Here is a 19,251-nt window from a genome sequence, read left to right as displayed (position 1 = left end):
GCCACAGGTGCTGAGCCCTTTTTGGAATTTTTATTTGGCCTATATGTTCTTTACATTGAAGTGAGTGGCTGTGTCACTTTTTTTTGTTTGTTTGTTTGTTTTGTTTTTTGAGACCAACTCTCACTCAGTTGCCCTGGGTAGAGTGCCATGCTGACTCAGCTTCCCGAGTAGCTGGGACTACAGGTGCCCACCACCACACCCAGCTAGTTATTCTATTTTTAGTAGAGATGGATTCTCACTGTTGCTCAGGATTGTCTGGAACACCTGAGTTCAGGGGATCCGCCTGCCTTGGTCTCCGGGAGTGCTAGGATTACAGGCCTGAGCCACCGTGCCTGGCTGTCTCAGTTATTTGTTGTTCTGTAACAGACAACCTCAAACCTTAAGGGGCTTAAAATAAGAGTTGTTAATTTGGCTCACAAATCTGTGGTTCGGGCAGGGCCTGGAAGGGGCAGCTCTCCTCTGCTGTATGTGGCACCAGCAAGGGCAGCTCAAAGGTTGGGTGGGGCTGACCTGACTCTGAGACTGGAAGTGCCTGCAGGCCATGGGTACCTGTGGCCTCTCCACATGGCCGCCTGGCTTCCTTATAGGGTAGAGGCCACATGCCGGGAGTGAGTGACCCAAGAGATCAAGGAGAAAATGCCAGGAGTTTTTACAACCTAGACCCAGAGGGCACATAGCTTTACTTCTCTGGTATCTTTTGGTCAGAGCTTGTCACAATAAAGTCCATCAAGGTTCAAAAACAGGGGCCATCACTTGATGGAGGAGTGTCAGTGTCACATTGTAGAAAGAAAATATAGAATGGGATTTGTTATGGCAGCTTTGAGGGGGAAATATGACCCTTAGAAAACCCACTGTGATCTGCTATAAGCATCACCCCACACCAACAGCCTGCCCCTCCAGCGGCACTGGGTCTGATGTGCACCAAAGTGGCAGGCGTGTGTGGTGAGAGGAGGAGGAGAAAAGTGGTGAGGAAAACAGGACAAAACAGCCTTCTAAGGCAGGTACCCGGTTATCTCCACTGCACAGAGACTTAGGCAAAATTGCCGTCCCAAGTTCATAAGGCTGGTGTGTGGCAGAGCCAGGAACTCAGCCCCAGCAGTTTGACCTCAGATGCAGCTCCCTGGGCAGAAGGGCCAAGGCCTGTCCATCATGGCTAACACGTACCACACAGGATACCAAGTATGTGCTTAATGCTTGCGCCAACCCTCACGTAGGTACCATCATAACCTTCATTTTTTATATATAAGAGAGAAGACGGAAGCCCTGAGAAGTGTAAGTGGCTCAGGGGGATTCAGGGAAGGACACAGAGTGTGGCCATGGGCCATTCTGTCCTCTGAGCAGCGGGGTGCAGCACGGGCCCAGGAAAATGCAGTAAGGCCCGTGGGCTGAACAAACCCAGTGGTCTTTTTGTTCCTATTCTCGTGTTTATGCTTCACGTCTAGAAGTCAAGTTTGGTTTGCATTGTGTGTTAAGATTCTCCCAGTGGTATCTCTATATGAACTGAGGTTGGCATCGGTGGGGTGCAGCCCAAGACCTACAGTGCAACATTTTCTCAAAATACCAACCCCATTCATTTCACAAAATCAAACCTGTCCTAAGCTCTTGTTCCAAACAAAAAAAGGCAATTTTCTCCCCACCTGTCATTTTCAACGCCCCTCCCATATTATTTACAGATCTGGGAAACTGTGCTCTCCCTGTGGCAAGGGCAGGGCAGGGCCGCCCAGCAGCTGCGGCCCAAAGCTGGGCGTGGTCTTGCCGCCTACGCTGTTGGTTGCTCGAAATAACCTCTCTGGGACCACAGGCAGGCATCTCATGGAAGAGATAAAACAAATTCAGAAGAAGCCACATGTGAAAACTGATGCCACACTGCATCAGAGATCTGAAAATTTGGGAGCAAGTTGGCTGGAGGAAGAAGCAATTCTTTGGAGAAAAGATTCTAGAACATGCATTATCAGTTACACAGGAAAGGCTTTTTCCAAATGAAGACACTCAGAAGCTCATGGTTAATCCCCCGACCCACGGATAAGGACCATCTTTGCATTTCACTTGTCATTTCCTTACGAGAGAGACAAGGGCCTGATTTCATGTAGAGGTCACACTCTGGGCCCATTAACCCTTAGACTTAACCCTGAATGCATCTAGAAAGATTGCTATGAGTAAAATGATTGAAAAGGTGATGAACTAAGCCAATGTATTTGCCATTCTTAAAAAATACAGTTTCCTGCACCCTCCATTTGTGGCCCTCCAGGGTGGCCGTTTGGTCTGGGGGACGACTTTAGGACAGAAGCCTAGAACTGTAGTCTCCATGCGCAGAGCCAGCTTGGCGGTGCTGGGGAAGTGAGTGGTGTGGTTGTATTAAGTACTTCCTCAGTTCACTCTGGGGGCTCCTCTCGGCCGCCTCCCTTCCCCGGCCATGACCCTACATAGGGGTTACTCCATGGAAAGCAGAGGGAATGGAGTCCATTAGATATTTCCCAAAAAGAATTAAACCATGTTCCTTAGGGAAATTGGCAGTGAAGGATGGTGATTTAAAACAGAAATTTCTGGCCTAAGTTTCTAACCTCCAAAATCCGACCTCAAGCCAAGCCATTTTCTCTCCTTTTAAATCATAACTTTGAATCTTAACTAGGGGTAGGGAGATATAAAGCCTAAACGCATGCTTTTGAAAGGAAATGAATGACCGGTCACCTTCCTAAGCCAGTCAGTCAGGCTCAGTAGCCAGGGCAGTGAGGCAACAGGTCCCCAAAAAGCAGCTGCGCCTTCTCTGGCATGCAAAGGTCAGGGAGTCTCAGAGGTAAAGGCCCAGAAGCAGGCAAAATTAGAGATAAAGAGGGCAATGCAGTAGCATTGGAATTCACTCCTTGAAGTCCTCCAGACCCTAAGATTTTAGAAATAAACGAGCCCAAAGACCCTTGAGGTCGCTCAGTTTAGATCTCGCCATAGCTCAGACTAGAACCTGTGTCCTTTGTTTCTGGCTCTCCTCCCCAGAATGTCTTCAAGAGACAGGGGAGGATCGGCCTGGCCAGAGCCCAGGATCAGTCTGTCAGTGTGCACAGGGAGGGGACTCAAGGGAGGGACACTGTGGTCAAGCTTGGCCAAGGATGGAGAGGATATAAAACATGGCTGAGTAAAATGCACAATAATCTTGCTTTGGCAGAAACATTGCCTTTTTATTTCATGTTATTAAAAAATCATATTCTCCTGCTGACCACGAAACCACCTGGAAGTAGAGTTGCTGGGCTAAAGCAGAATGCCTTCCACCGCACACCGAGTCACGGAGGGAACTGTTGTTTCTGAGAACTTTTCCAGACTCTCCGTTATATGGGGGGCTTAAGCTCCCTAAACCTAAAATCTCCTGGGTAATACAAAAGGGGTCGTTTAAACCACCGGAGTGGTTTAACCACGGAGTGGATGACTCACCCATGTGGAATTTTGTGAAAGGTAAACCATAGGAGCCTAAGTTTGGTGCCTACTTGCCTCTTGCAGCGTTTGACTGAATTTGCAAATTACTTAATTATTTCCATTTCTGCTTTGTGTTTCTATGACCTATCCCAGGTTGCATGTCAACTGGCGTTGGGAGAAGAGGACAAAGAGGGTCTGTGGGAATGACTGACGTGATCTTTGCTGTGTCCATTTGGATGTTTTATCTGCTATGAAACTAAAGATATCACCCGTGATAGATTGGCAGCAGCAATTCCTTTTCTGTTAGGAGGGACTGGGATGGGGAAGAGAACTGCTGAAAAGGAAAGTTGACTGGCGATGTGGGATAAAGCAGCTCGGAGCAACTTTAAAACAAATACAAGAGCTGGGTGCAGTGGTTTATACCTATTAATCCCAGCACTCTGGGAGCCTGAGGTGGATGGGTAGCTTGAGCTCAGGAGATTGAGACCAGCCTAGGCACGAGTGAGACCCCATCTCTACTAAAAATAGAAAAACTAGCCAGGCATTACGTTGGGTGCCTGTTGTCCCAGCTATTTGGGAGGTAGAGGCAAGAGGATCACTTGAGCCCAGGAGTTTGAGGTGGATATGAGCTATGATACCAAGGCACTCCACCCAGGGCAACAGAGTGAGACTCTGTTACAAACAAGCAAACACAAGAAGGCATTTATTGAGTGCCTACTGAATGCACAGAGCTTGAGACAAGACGAGTAGGATACAGCATGAGTTAGATCTTGCCCTCCTTGGTACCACACTGCCCCCGAGGCCCTCACAACCAAGCAAAGTTACAAACAACTTGTCCAGAGCTGCATCTTGGTGGTCTGGGTCAGTGTCCCAGATGTGGCTTTTCAAAAGAGGCCTGTATGAACGATTTCTCACAACTGTGCAGCCTTGACCATGGGAGAAAAGTAGCTAAGTGTCTGAGGTTGAATCCTGTCCTTTATACTCAACCCCAGAAGCGCTATTGTTCACATTGTTCATTGAGACACACAAAGGAAGCCTTAAAAATAGTTCCCCAGGAGGTCAGTTGTGCTGGAGGAAGCCTGGAAGGGCAGGGACTCATGCACCACTGGTGTCTGCATGTGTGGGTGCATGCCACGTGCATGCTGCAGCCACATATCACTGTCCAGGGAGGGACACTCCAATGGCACACAGGACAGTGCTGCTCTGAGAGCTGTGTCCTTGGAGGCAGGGAGGAAGAGGCAGCCTGATGTAGAGGAGGAGCTCAGGGTTTGGGGCTCATGGTTCTTCCATGTATGGGTTCTGTGATCTTGAACAAACCCTTTCATGTCTCAGAGCCTGGATTTCTAAATTTATAAAATGGGGATACTTGTGATGTTGTAGGAAATAGTATTTGAAAGCACCTTGCACTAAGCATGGTTCAAAATACAGCAGACATTTGGGAAATGTACATTCTGCTCCCTGCTTGGCTGGATCTGGCTGCTTATAACAAAGGAAGACAATAGTAGTGCTGAAGGAAACAGGCAATCCATTGTCTTCCAGATTCTGATTCTACCAACTGGAAGCAGCGTGGGGAAAATACTGAGTGACAAATGGGGAGACAAGAGTCTTCTGTGCTGGTCCCAATTTGCTAACTTCCTGCCTAGGTGAGATAAGGTACTTACCTGCTCTCGTCTGAAGTTCTATCATCTGTAAAATGCCTTTCCACAACTCCCAAGGCAAGTGTAAGGATCAATTGAAGACATCACGATGAGGAGTGCACAAAAAACCCTATTTTAACTAATAAACAAATTCAGCAAGGTAGGAAGATAACCATATCCCTGAATCACTTTTATATACTGCCAAAATGAAATTCAGAAAATAATTCCATTCACAATAACATCAAAAAGATTAAGATACTTAGAAATACTCAACATAAGAAGTGCAGACTGTACAGTGAAGACTACAAAGTATTACTAAAGAAAACCAGAACTGAAGTAAATGGAAAGACATCCCATGTTCATGGATCAGAAGGCTGAGCTGGCAGTACTCCCTAAGTTGGTCCACAGATTCAACACAATCCCCATCCAAAAGCCAGCTGCCTTTTCTACAGAAATTGACAAGCTCATCTCAAATTTTATGTGAAAGTACAAGTGACTCAGAAGAGCCAGAACAATCTTCACAAACTAAAAAACAGTTGGAGGGCTAACATATCCTGTAGTTATCCTGATAGTGTGAACTGGGCATGATACCAGACATTGAGATAAATAGATTGATAGAGTAAAACTAAGAGCCCAAGAATAAACTCTAACCTTAAGTTTAGTTGATTTTTGACACAGATGTAAAAACAAAAAACAAAAACCACCAATTCAGTGGGAGAGAAATAGTTTTTTCAACAAATGGTGTTGAGGGTTGTATAACCTCATGTTATACATACAAATTAGCACAAAATGGGTTATAAGCCTAAATATAAAAGCTTGAAGTATAAAACTCTCAGAAGAAAACAAGAAAACAAGTCTTTATAATATTGGGTTAGGGAATTATTTCTTAGCTATGACAAAAAAAAAAAAAACAACTGGTAAAGTAACAGTCACCCAAATAAACCTCTTTTCTTTCTAAGTTCCCCAGCCCCAGGTATTTCTTTATAGCAATGCAAAACAGACTAACAGACAGCCTGGGGGGAATGTTTGCAATAAAAAATGTACATCCAGAATATAGAAAGAACTCCTATAACAAAAAATTAAAAGGCAAATAGCCTAATTTTTAAAATGAGTAAAATGAATGAACATTTCTCCAAAGAAGTTATCAAATAGCCAAGAAGCACACGAAAAGATGTTCAGTGTCATTACTTTTTAGAAAAATGCAAATCAAGACCGCCATGAAAGGCCACTTCACACCCCCTAGAGTGGCTGTAATAAAAAGGACAATCAGAAGTGTGGGTGACAAATGCAAAATGGGGCAGCCGTTTTGAAAAACAGCTTGGAAGTCTCTCGAAATGTTCACCATAGAATGACCTTGTGATGTAGCGATTTCACTTTTAGGTACATACCCAGGAGAAACAACAACTTATATCCACACAAAGACTCATACACAGATATTCACAGCAGGGTTATGCACAGCAGCCTGGAAACGGACACAACCCAAATTCTCAGCAGCTGAACAGACGAACAAAATATCTTCTGCCCACACAGTGAAATACTTCTTAGCAATAAAAAGGAATAATGTGGATGGGTTCAAGGGTTCAAGACTGAGGCAGGTGGATTTAAGGAGCTCTGGAGTTGGAGACCCATCTCTACTAAAACTAGAACAAAATAGAAAAACTGGCTGGGCGTTGTGGCAGGCGCCTGTAGTCTCAGCTACTTGGGAGGCTGAGGCAGGAGGATAGCTTGAGCCCAAGAGTTTGAGGTTGCTGTGAACTGTGACGCCACGGCACTCTACCCAGGGCGACAGAGTGAGACTGTATCTCAAAAAAAAAAAAAAAAAGTAATAATGTACTAGTACAATGTGGATAAACCTGGGTGACCTTTATGGTGTGTAGCTTATATATCAATAAAGCAGTTATTGAGACAATCTCAATCAATGACAGCAATAAATCCGTTTCTCAGATTTATCAAATGATCTCAATTGAGATCATGACCGAGCCAGTATAGGACCTAATAATTACAGTGTATGGAGACTCAGTAACAGCCTCAAGATTCCCAGCCATGCAGGCAAGTGCCAGCCCCAAATCTCCCAAACAGGATTTACTTATAGAGCATTTTTTCTCCTTCCTGCTCCCCAGGGGGTCTCACAAGCAAACGCTGCTAAGTACAAATCTCCTAACTTAGTGACATGTTTGCTTCTTATTTTCCCTAATTTTTCAGTTTGATAACTGGACCTTCTCCTACTAGAGACTTTGTCTTTCTGTAATCACGTTGACCCTGCTTGGATCCTATTTTCATTTTAGGTCTTTGCTAGAATGGTCTTTGGTAAGCTGCTCTTCTCTTGCCACAATCCTCCCCAGGTGGCCCCCCTCCCTCCTCTGCCCCTTGGCTTGTGTGGACGTCCACCTTCAGGGCCCTTCCTCCAGGTTTCAACCTGTCAGAATCCTTCAGGCTTTAACTATTACCTCAGGGACACTTCCCTGCTCACCACACACTCTCAGAGATGATCTTGGCTTCCCTCCGACCAGCCTATTTCATCTTATGATTATATTAATTTCAACACATATCTAATCGCTTCAGTGTAATCACAAGCTTGTGCTAGAGAGAGGCCATACCCTGGTCATGTTTAGAATAGCTCTGTTCTCATAGTAGATGTCCAGTAAGTCCTCAAATGAATGACATTCCTATGTGAGTGTGCTGTAGAGTGTATGTCAACACACATGTTGGTGTGATTAACAAGCTCTGTGGTTCAGACAGATGGTGGGAAAGGGATCAGCAAATGAATGGAAACAGCAAGATCTCAAGGTACCATCTAGCTCTGAAATGTTACTGTCTAGAGGTCAAAGCCTTTCAGAGGGAGGACATCTCATTGTGGCTTGAAAGAGAAAGAGGTGGGGGACAGCTCTAGGGCTTGGGCTGTGGGTTTGAGAGGAGGGGAGCCAAGCCCTTTTGGAGGGAACAGGTGCTACCAGCACAGAGGACCAACAGTTCCCAGAGAGCTGCCAATAAAACCAGGGAAGTGAAGAGGGGTAGGTGAGGAGGACATGCTGACGTCCATCCCAGCAGGGATTTCACAACTGGCTGTGAGATCTCTGATGATCCCTCCTTAGAAGGTTAGGGATTGGTCTGCTGTCCTCTGAGGGAGTCTTCTGGGGTGCATTTCCAGGACACCCACCCACCTAGTCAGTTCAAAAGAGCAGGCAAACAGATGGTTGGGAATTGGACAAAGTCATTGTGTTTTCATTTGATTCTTTTGGCTGTTAGCTAGATGCTGTAATATTCATCGAGAAGGAATTCTTTGGAACAGGCTCTTCCTATCTGTTCCATCAGAACTTGGAGTAAGTATGTAAGGACTCTGAGGAATAGGGCCAGTCTTCAGTGACAACCTTCAGCATTAGAAAGTGGGGAGGATGGCTGAGCTGCATCCAAGCACCACCTGCAACCTGGTGGCTCCTTGGCCAGAGCTTTAATGAAATACACACACACACTGCTCTGAATCTCATTTCCCTTCCAGCTCATCATCCTGGGAGATCTTACTGGGGTGTGAGAAAAAACCAAAAGCAACTCCGCAGGTCTCCTGAGCCCTGGCTGCATGTCTGCAGAGCAGACTGAGGAAACCACATCACAAAACAGAGCTTTATGACCACCAGGCTGGGAAACACCTCTTTATTTATTTATCTGTTTGTTTACTTATTTTGAGACAGTGTCACTCTGTCACCTTGGGTTGAATGCCTAGTGTTACAGCTCACAGTAACCTCAAACTCCTGGGCCCATGGGATCCTCTTGCCTCAGCCTCCTGAGTAGCTGGGACTACAGGCACCACGACCCTGCCCAGCTAGTTTTTCTATTTTTAGTAGAGATGGAGTCTCGCACTCCTGGGTGCAAGTAATCCACCTGCCTCAGTCTCCCAGAGTGTTAGGATTACAGGTGTGTGGCTGGAAACACCTTTTAAAATAATCTTTTAGTGTGACTATATTTCCCTAAATCACAAGTGGGGAGCTTAATCAATATTGAATAATAATATTTGCTTGTTTAAGTAGAGATGTAGAAGTCCCCTTGGATATGGATGCATTTTTAAATTTAATTATTTCAAATAGATAAGTAATTCACACTGTTCAAAGAGATAGGCACAAGATGTCTCTGTCCCATCTTTATCTCCCATCTGTCCGTTGCCACCCCCTTAGGTGACCACGGTTCCTAGTTTCTTGTGTACCTTTTTTTTGAGACACAGTCTCACTTTGGGTAGAATGCAGTGGCGTCATCATAGCTCACAGCAACCTGAAACTCCTGGGCTCAAGTGATCCTCCTGCCTCATTCTCCCCAGTAGCTGGGACTTCAAGCACCCACCACCATGCTCAGTTAGCTCTTCTATTTTTAGTAAGGATGAAGTCTTACCATTGCTCAGGCTGGTCTCGAACTCCTAAGTTCCAGGGATCCACCTCCCTTGGCCTCCCAGAGTTCTGAGATTAAAGGTGTGAGCCACCTTGCCTAGCCTACCTATGGAAATTTTTTAACATAACTGGCCACATCCACATGGAACTCACTGCTTGGAACATTTCAAGTGCCTGGTGGTGGCACTTCCCAGGGGCTTTAGCCAAGTGTCTCCTCAATGCCATCACACCCTTCCTTTCTGGTGGGCTCTGAGATGGGTCATCCTGCAGGCCAGGACTGTGTCCCAGAGAGTGTCCATCTCATGTCCACATGGCTGTAAGTGTCTATCTCATGTCCACATGGCTGCTGGGGAGTGGCCCCGAAGCAGTGACCTTTTCACACACTGTCAGGAATCTGGGCTACAGAGGCAGAGGCGGGAGGGGGCTGGGGCAGGCTGGACCCCAATATTTGTTTTTTCCCAAACATTTACATTTGTTTAAGGTTTCTGTCTTGACCTTAGAACAGAATGCTTTCCAAAGTCCACCTGTGAAGGTAAATCCTTGTATGTACAGACAATTGCTCAGACTGTAAACACACTACAGAACCAGAGGGCTGGTTTGTGCAGAATCCAGAGGACGGAGACTGCTGGCCCAGGGACCCCTCGGGAAAACACTGTGGGTGTCCCAAGCCCAACATCCATGGACAGGGACGTCTGTGTGCTACCACACTCTGCTCCCTCAGGCCAGTCCTTGTCACCAACACTCAGTGCCCAGTGGCCTCACTACAGGCCACTTCCTTCAAATGTAAAAGACAGGTCAAAGTGGTAAAATTGGGGCCAGGGACACAGAGTGTCACTGGGGGCCCATCCCAGATGCCTTTTCCCCCTGCTGCCCTCGAAGTGATCCCTGGGAACATTATACTACAGCATCTCCAGTGTCTAGAACATTCCCAACAGACAGCCAGCACTCACTAACCGCACAACTGATCGGGGCTCCATCTGCCCTGTCTTCTCATGTTAAATAGCAGGAGAAACTCAGGATGGGAAGGTGACAGGGTTATGCCGTCCATCCCAAGTCCCGGCTGGCCCCCAGCCCCCCTTTTTCCTGCCCTCTGGCACACAGGGGCCTCCAGACCTGCCCGGCTGGGAAACCCAGATGGACAGCTGAGACTGCTCACAGCTGCCCACGGGCCCGGCCTCCGGGCATGCCTGTTACCCTGTGTGGCTCTGCTGCAGACCTCACACGTGTTCTCACAATGACCCCACTGCTCCTCCCCACAACAAGCCTGTTCCCAGAGGTGGACTTTGCAACCCAAAGAGGGAGTGTTCCAAGTGCCCCTGATGTGAACGGTACCATGCCGAGTCAGCCTCCCTCTGAATTCATTTTAAAGGTCTTTTAACCAATTTTTGGCATAGTGTTTGTGATGCTACAGGTGCCCAGAGCAGCCTGGTGTGGCCAAACACCCAGCAGCCCCTGTGACCCTGTCCACTCCCAGAGGCCCCTGTGACCCTGTCCGTTCCCAGAGGCCCCTGTGACCCTGTCCATCAGCAGTTCTTTCACATCCCCTCCGTGGCCTCCTTGGAGGGGCAGGGAAGCAGGTAGGGGCCGGGATCACTGTGGTTTGCAGACTGCAGTGGCTCCACGTGGGTTAACCCTCAGAAGAAGGCCTTGCTGTCATTATTATGAAAACCTTTTGCCACATTTTAGTTTCACTCATGACCCCAACAATTCCTTTATTCGGGGAGTAAGTTTCTAGCAGCCGAATGCCCTGTAATCAGAACTACCCCTTGTCACCATGGAAGCCACTCTAACTGCTCTTTGAAAGGCAGCATCTCAGTGCAGAGAGGCTTGTCAATGGCAGCATAAATCACGATGTACCAGGAGACATTATTTCTGGAAATCTTAGAACACATTCCCCCCCCCCGCCCCCCACAACACACTGGAGGCACGGGCGGTGAGAGCGCTTTCCAGCTTCTGATACCCAGCACCTCCCCTGCCCTGCCTGCTTCTCTGGTTAGAATAACCCTGCCTCACGTCAGAGACTGTACTTTTAAGTCGGAAAGTGGAAAGACGTTGTTAGGTATCTCTGAAAAGTAAGTGACAACATTTAGGCAAAAGTTCCTGCAGGTGAGAAAGTAGATTCTAACTGGGCATCTGTGACAAATGTTCTCTCCCAACTGTGTAGCAAGCAAGAGACAGGAAGTCCATTTACTGGGTTCTACTGGGACCTCAGGATCCATTTCTCTCCTTACCCCCAGGGTATTCTGCTGGTTTCTGAAACCCTCCTCTTGATTCCCTAAAGGGCCAACTCTGGGTGAATCCCCTACTCAAACTTGGAATACAAGCGGATGAAAATTTCCTTCTCCAAATAAATCTGAAATGAACAGCCCTTAACCCTTTCCCATCTCTACTAGTAGGAGCCCTTTATTCCGATTTCTGAGAATCTTACCTCTGGGTCCCTTCCTTTCACATTCCCTCCTCGGCCAGTTGGCAAGTTCTACCTCAAGGGTGCTCTTCACTAGGTGTTCAAAGGTTTGAAGTGGAAAAAGAAAGAAGAAGCAGCTTATTGGAGTGTCCTTGATTTAGCTTTCAAAGCCTGGGCTGGGCACAGTGGCTCACGCCTATAATCCCAAGTATGGGAGGCTGAGGCAGGAGGATCACTTGAGCACAGGAGTCTGAGGTTGCTGTGAGCTATGAGGCCGGCAGGGCACTCTACCCAGGGTGACAGAGTGAGACTCTGTCTTAAAAAAAAAAAAAAGAAAGAAAAGGAGAAAAGAGGAAGAAGCCAAGAGAGCCAGGGCCCTGGAACCCGGTGGGCTGTTCAGAGGACATGCGAATCCTCTCCCGGCTGGGGGTGGCCGGGACCACTGGGAGGGCACTGGGGCAAACACTGGTGTCTGGGTTTGGTGTAGGAAAGAATGGGAAGAGGAGGGAGCACTCCAGATAAGGACCATTTAACTGAAGAGGTGTCTAAATTCAAAGCAGGCGACGAGCTGGGGGATGTCCCTGTGTATAAGCCCTGCCTGAAGGTGGGGGTGTGCAGGGGTCTGTGAACAGCCCCCCAAGTGGATTCTGAGTTCTGTAGAAGCCTGAACGTGTGGGCTTTTTTTCTTTCTTTCTTTTTTTCTTTTTTTGAGACAGAGCCTCAAGCTGTCCCCCTGGGTAGAGTGTCATGGCATCACAGCTCACAGCAACCTCCAACTCCTGGGCTCAAGCGAGTCTCCTGCCTCAGCCTCCCAAGTAGATGGGACCACAGGCGCCCACCACAACGCCCGGCTATTTTTTGGTTGCAGCCGTCACTGTTGTTTGACAGACCCAGGCTGGATTTGAACCCGCCACCTTAGGTGTATGTGGCTGGCGTCTTAGCCACTTGAGCCACAGGCGCCGAAGCCGTATGGGCTTTTTTCAAAATCTGATTGTTCAGGCACTCTCTACATTGATTTCCTTTGGTCCAAGTGACAGCCAGTTTTAATGTAAATCAGATATTTTCTTAAAAGTAGCTAGTGCCGGGGGCGTTGTGGGGAGAAGCCTACCTTACTCTGCTGTTTTTTACTCCAGAATGTCAAGTCCCAGGTATCTAGTTAGAATTTGTGTCACACATAATTTCTAGGCTTGTGATAGGAAATACATTGGCACAAATATTGATTCTAAGCAGTTGACATCCAGGTTTTTTCTTTGATTCCTTAAGGGAGAACTGTTATTCCGGCTTCCACCATCTCCTCGAGTGCCCCTGGGTCTCAGGCCACATGGACAACCTCCTGGCCACCCCAGGACCTGTGCCTATGTCCTGCTATGTGGCACCAGGCTCCTGATATTCTCAGTTCTCTGATGCCTGCAGCAAAACGCCTAACCGCCCTGCATGCTATTTGTGAGTGTCCAAGTGTTGAAATAATAATACCCTATATAGTGAACTTGCTTCAGCCTATGTTCATCTATGGGTAGGTTATTTACAGTAAAGATAAAATTCTGCACTGGCTTTCCTGCCACTCAGAATGTTTCTGAGTCACTTCCCCCAACTGCTTAACCAGAAAGATTCAAGAACTGTGAACAAATGCTGCCAGGAGAATTAGTGAAAGGACTCTCCGTTCTGCTGCCTCCAAGGAGACACAGCCTTTTCTCCCCCCCGCCCCATGACCTGACCTGAAGTCACTGCTTTCTTCCATGGATTTTATGCTTAAATCAAATGTGGCTTGGCCCCAAAGTAACTTTGCAAAAAGATGCTCAGTAAGATGGATGGAAACAGAAAGCATTCCCACGGCATTCAAACTCTGGTTGTGTTTTAAGTAAACACACGGCTCACTGGAAAGAGAACTGGGGCCTGAAGTGATGACATAACGGCATGCACCATGCTGGCGGCTGTCCCCTCCAACCCACATCTCACCTCCATGAAATGCTCTTTCACGCTATTCCAACTGGAAGAAAATTCTCCTCCCCTCTCCTCTGGCCTCCTCTAGCGCTTTGGGAAACTGGCCCCCATCCTTTGCGTGTTAGCTTGCTTGGTTGCTGCCACAGACAGACTGGCTTAAACAACAGCAATTTATTTTTTTAGTTCTGGAAGCTATAAGTCCACAAACAAGCTGCTAGCAGGGTTGGTGTCTCCTGAGACCTCTCTCCTCGGCTTGCAGGTGGCAGCCTCCTCCTTGCCATGTCCTCACACGGCCTGGTCTCTGTGAACCAATGTCCCTGCTGCCTCCTCTTCTAAGAACATACTAGTCATACTGGAGTAGGGTCCCATTCAGATGGGCTCCCTTTACCTTATAGCACCTCTGTAAAGACCCGATCTCTGAATATCAGTTACCTTCTGAGGTACTGGGAGTTGGAATTGAGTTGGGAGTGAGGAGACGTGGACACAATTCAGCTACTGGGCATTCTTTTCAGAGTTTTAGTGGGCGTCTTTTCTCAGAATAGCTCTCCTCCACCTCTGAATGTCTTTTCCCTGGGGGAAAGGCCCTGAGTTAAGATTCTGTGTTCCCAGCAATCAACTGGTTAGACGGATCTTCTTGGTCACTATTGGAATTCTGTTAACTTTTGTCCTAAAGCCAACACATTTTGCGGGAAAATAAGGCATCAATCACAGTGGCCTCACGTTGGTGACTGGGTGAGATGATTTCCAAGGTTCCTTACAGGTATGCCTGCTGGTTTCCTGTCTCTGTCCACATGGCTTCCCTACAAAATTCTCTTTCTCTAGGGAGTTTCACTCTTGTCACCCTGGGCAGAGTGGGTAGAGTGCTGTGGCATCATAGCTCACTGCAACCTCAAACTCTTGGGCCTGAACAATCCTCCTGCCTCAGCCTCTGAAGTAGCTGGGACTACAGGTGGCTGCCACCATGCCCAGCTATATATAAATTTTTAGAGTCTGGACCTTGATCTTGCTCAGGCTGGCCTGGAATTCCTGAGCTCAAGCGATCCACCCACCTTGGCCTCCCAGGTGGGAGCCACCGCACCTGGTCTATTTCTTAATTTTTACATGAAGGCCTACCAAGAGGGTCAGCCCTAGTTTTGTTGTTTGTTTTTTGTGGGTTTTTTTTGTGACGGAGTCTTATTTTTTTACCCTCAGTAGAGTGCCATGCTGACACAGCTCACAGCAACCTCAAACTCTTGGGCTTAAGTAGTTCTCTTACCTCAGCCTCCCAAGTAGCTGGGACTACAGGCACTTGCCACAATACCCTGCTATTTTGTTGTTGTTGTTGTAGTTGTCATTGTTGTTTGGCAGGCCCAGGCCATGTTTGAACCCACCAGCCCCAGTGTATGTGGCCGGCACCCTAACCGCTTAGCTACTGGCGCAGAGCCCTAGCCCTAGCTTTTTAAAGATCCCCATGCATTGCTTTGTTCTATGTCTGCAACCAGCAGCACCTGACATCTTGGCCTGATTAGGACCTGATAGTCCAGCTTGCTCTATTTGGCAGCTGAGGAAGCAGGGGCCCAGAGCAAAACAATGGCTCACCCAAAGCCTCCCCTACCAGAACTCTGAGCAAGACCTCTTGGCTCTGAGGTCAGCACCATTTCCAAAAGCCCGTCTTACTCCTCACTGTGCAAAGAGAAGGACACCAAGGGCTTTCTCTCTGTGAGCAGTAATTCATGTAATGAGGTGGGAGTGTAGCCTCTCTGGTGAATTCTGAGGAACCTCAAAACAGCGTATCTTTTGGTACTAAAATGATCTAGCACAGAGGTCCTTAAACTTTTTAAACAAGAGGCCAGTTCACTGTCCCTCAGACCATTGGAGGGCCAGACCGCAGGCCCTGGGATAAGTTGGCTGCTAAGCAGGACAGGCAGCAGCGGCAAAAACACCCGGGGCCTGATAAATGTCCTAGGTGGCTGCATGTGGCCCGCGGGCTGTAGTTTGAGGACTCCTGATCTAGCATAACAATGTTGTTGGTTCATAAAACAGTCACATGCTTAAGCACAATTCACAATGGTTATATCCTTCCTCATGTGAAAAAAAGAGGAGTTTTTTAGCACAGGTGGAAAAATAAGTATGGATATTGGAGGGAATAATCTAAATTAGCACCGAGTCAGCTCCAAGACAGGGGAAGTGATACCAGCTTGGAGGCCCAGAGTCTCCCAGCTACAAAGCTGGCTGCAAGTCTGTAAGTTGCTCAGTAGGTAGACGACAGATCAGACTCAGAGATGTTTGTCCATAAACAAGAGCCTGCCAGACACAGAGGATCTACCAAAATGGAAGGCAACTTACAGCCAAGCAGACTTTCAAATAGGGAATATATTTGCCACTTGAAAAATATAAGAGTGGTGCGGGAGGGAGATCGTGCAGCCTCCCGAGGCCAGCCTCGGTTTGGAATTGAGGCTGAGATCTCTTCAGATGCTTGTGGGGACTGCACTCTCCCACCTGGGAAAGGGCTATTCCCTTAGGAGCAGACAGGGAAAGTGCCTGACGACAGAAAAGAAGGCGTGTGTCTGTGTGACAGAGGCTTCCCACAAATTACTCCTGTGCCAACATCAGGAGTGTGGGGCTGACCAACAAAAGGTCGTGTCACTGGCTTGGTTTCTCTGCGGAGTTTGCAATGGCCCCTTTTTCCTTACTGGCAACCTTTCTAAAATGGATTTTGTTCATTTCCCACTGAGGCTGCAGACACTGCACGTGGTGGCCGTCTATGAATTGGGTCCCCAGCAAGGGAGAGCCAGCTGGAGAGGGGGTGGGCTGTGTCTGCGGAAGGTCCCCGCACAGAGCTGAAGTTGGCGGTGACATACAGTCCCATCTGTGTGTGACCCAGCGGCTTGCAAACTGCTCCCCTGCAGGGGCAGAGGCAAGCCCAGTAGGGCTGGGAGGGACTTTTGTTAATTCTGTTTAACTGACAGACCCGTTGTTTGTCTGTTGGGGGAAAGAAAAAACAAACGAACAAATTCCTTGCTTGTATTAGTCTGAACTTTTTCTTTCTCCCCGTGCCTTCATTCCTAATTCTCTGAAGTATCTCTCTCTTCCTTTCAATTTGGGGCATCAGTGTATGGCATTTTACACACACGCAGAGTACCCAAGCACAGGGTTAGAAATATTTGTCCGTGCTTTCAGGCTCCTTAGGCTTTGGTGTTCTGTGAAATCCATAATGAGATAGCAGGGTTCTTGTCCCCTTTCTGTTTACATAATTTGTGGAGCTCTCTCACATAACCAGTGCATTCTTGCAACCTCCCTGGACAGTTGCTTAAATTCTTTCTGAGAGCCTCTAGCTGCCCTAACAGAGGTTAGCTGGCAGGAAGGCAGCTACGTGTGCAGAGAGCAGCCTGCCTGAGGAACAAGGTTCTCAGGTCCCCACCTGGGGCTCTGGCCATCCTGGAAGGAGGTCCCCTTTAGGCTGGGGAGCTCTCCCCAACCCAGGCAGTCTGGGTTTTGCTGAGTTTTTGTTTGCTGTTTTTTTAGATACTAGGAGTTAAAAATGTCATTTGACCTGGCCAAAAAAGGCACAAGAAAAGAAAAAAGGAGGGTGGTGCCTGTGGCTCAAAGGAGTAGGACGCTGGCCCCATATACTGGAGGTGGTGGGTTCAAACCCGGCCCCAGCCAAAAACTGCAAAAAAAAGAAAGAAAGAAAGAAAAAAGGAAGGGAAATTGACCTTGCTAAGTGGCACTGAAGGATATGACCTGACACACCCCCACCCCCATCACTAATTAATTCAGACACACTACTCCCCTCTGTGGAATCCCAGGGGCACTGTCACAGTCCGACACATTAATAAACATGCCAAAAAAGACTCCAGGATGACAGATGATGGCAGAACAAAGGGACAGAAGGCATTTGGGGTGGATACACGAAGACCTGTTGATTTGTCAACTCCAACTTAGAAATAGCTAGAATTTCTATTTCTAAAGTAAATAACCACGGTTTAAATCCTCAGACACCACCTGCTGCTGCAATTCTCTGTTCTCCACTATGAGACTTCTTGGGACAACTTTCAGAGAGCAACATCACCGCGATGACAAAAGTCTTCCCAGCCAAGAACACTGACTTCTTAACCATCTTGAGTGTCCCCAAAAGACTAGGGAATCCCGAGCATCTAAGTAAAGACTCTGATGCCAGGGGTACCAACTTCCCGAATGACTCCAGCCCTTCCCTGCGTGCCCAGGCAAGGACCCAGAACTCACCTGTCATGAGGGTGTAGTAATTGGGATATGAGAGACTGGGGAAATCTGGGGTCAGATAATCCACTTTCACTCCCCTGCTCACAATCTCTGTGAAACCGGGCAGCGACTCCAGGGCCTCATCACTAATGTAGTCGGAGCGGAAGCCATCGAGCAGAAGCAGCAGCACCTTGCGGTGGGCACAGGCCGGCTGGGCCAGGCCCAGGGCCAGGGCCAGCAAGAGGGCCCCGAGCTTCACTGCCATGCTGCCAGGAGCCCGAGGGAGCCTGCTGCACTGCTGACACTGAGGATGGAGAGTCTGCAACTCCTCTCTTTTCCCGGGGCTGGACCTTGAGCCGCTGGCTTCCCTGAGCCAAACTCACTTGCAGGATTTAAAGGGGCAGCACCCCCTTTTCCTCACCTCTACACTTGGTTTGTGCTGGAAAGTCCAGGATTGACACCCTCACATAAGCCGGGCAACCCACAGCCAACACCAGGGGAGAGAGCGCAATCTTGTTATTTTTGGGTGAATGTTCCAGAAACACAAGCACCCACAGAGAGGTGGAACTTTAGAAGATGACAAAGTCAGCACTAATTTTCCTATTGGGCTAACCAAAGGGAGGGGCCGGGGAGAAGGACATTCTTTTTCTTTTTTCCCCCATTTAAAATTTTTTTTTAAACTTTATTCAAATTAATATGATGGGTACAATATTTAAGATACATTGTTCTCACTTCCAGGGTAAAGTCCATTTGTAGAAGAGCCCCCACCCGGGGGTGTGTTATACACCCTCACAATGTGCATATTGGGTGAGATCCCGTCTCCTGCCCTCCCTCCTTCTGCCACACGTCATCCCCCCGCCCGACTCCCACTTCCCTCTACCCCAGACTGGACTATAATAGTGTTTTATTATTCTTTTGAACATGTAATTGTTTATATATTGATTTCATATTGGTATACAGTACACTGGATATTCATCTTTCCATTCTTACGATACTTTACAAAGAAGAATGGATTTCAACTCCATCCAGGAAAATGTAAAAGATGTAAAGTCTTCATCTTTTAATGGCATACATATACCACAGTTTGTTGATCCATTCATGGGTTGATGGGCACTTAGGTTGCTTCTCTCAACTTGGCAGTTATGAATTGAGCCACAATAAATATTCTAGAGCAAGTGTCTTTGTGGTAAAATGATTTAGTTCTTCTGGGTAGATACCTGGTTAAGGGGATGACAGGGTCAAATGGAAAGTCTACATTTAGACCTTTGAAGATTCTCCATACTTCTTTCTAAAA

General features: G+C 47.6%; 1 protein-coding gene across 1 annotated transcript in view; it reads right to left on the bottom strand.

Annotated features, from left to right (window-relative positions):
- The window catches only part of ENPP6 (ectonucleotide pyrophosphatase/phosphodiesterase 6), a 70,775-nt gene extending 52,439 nt beyond the window's left edge, over window positions 1–18,336 (bottom strand). Inside the window, exon 1 of the mRNA XM_003792788.2 lies at window positions 17,982–18,336. Coding sequence (XP_003792836.1) covers window positions 17,982–18,222 — 241 coding nt within the window. The 5' untranslated portion in view covers window positions 18,223–18,336. The remainder of the gene's footprint in view (window positions 1–17,981) is intronic.
- Window positions 18,337–19,251: the final 915 nt, after the last annotated feature.

This window comes from Otolemur garnettii, unplaced genomic scaffold (assembly GCF_000181295.1).
Source record: "Otolemur garnettii isolate 467f Iridium unplaced genomic scaffold, OtoGar3 scaffold00061, whole genome shotgun sequence".
NCBI classification, from domain to species: domain Eukaryota; kingdom Metazoa; phylum Chordata; class Mammalia; order Primates; family Galagidae; genus Otolemur; species Otolemur garnettii.
This window is presented reverse-complemented; position numbering and strand designations above follow the sequence as displayed.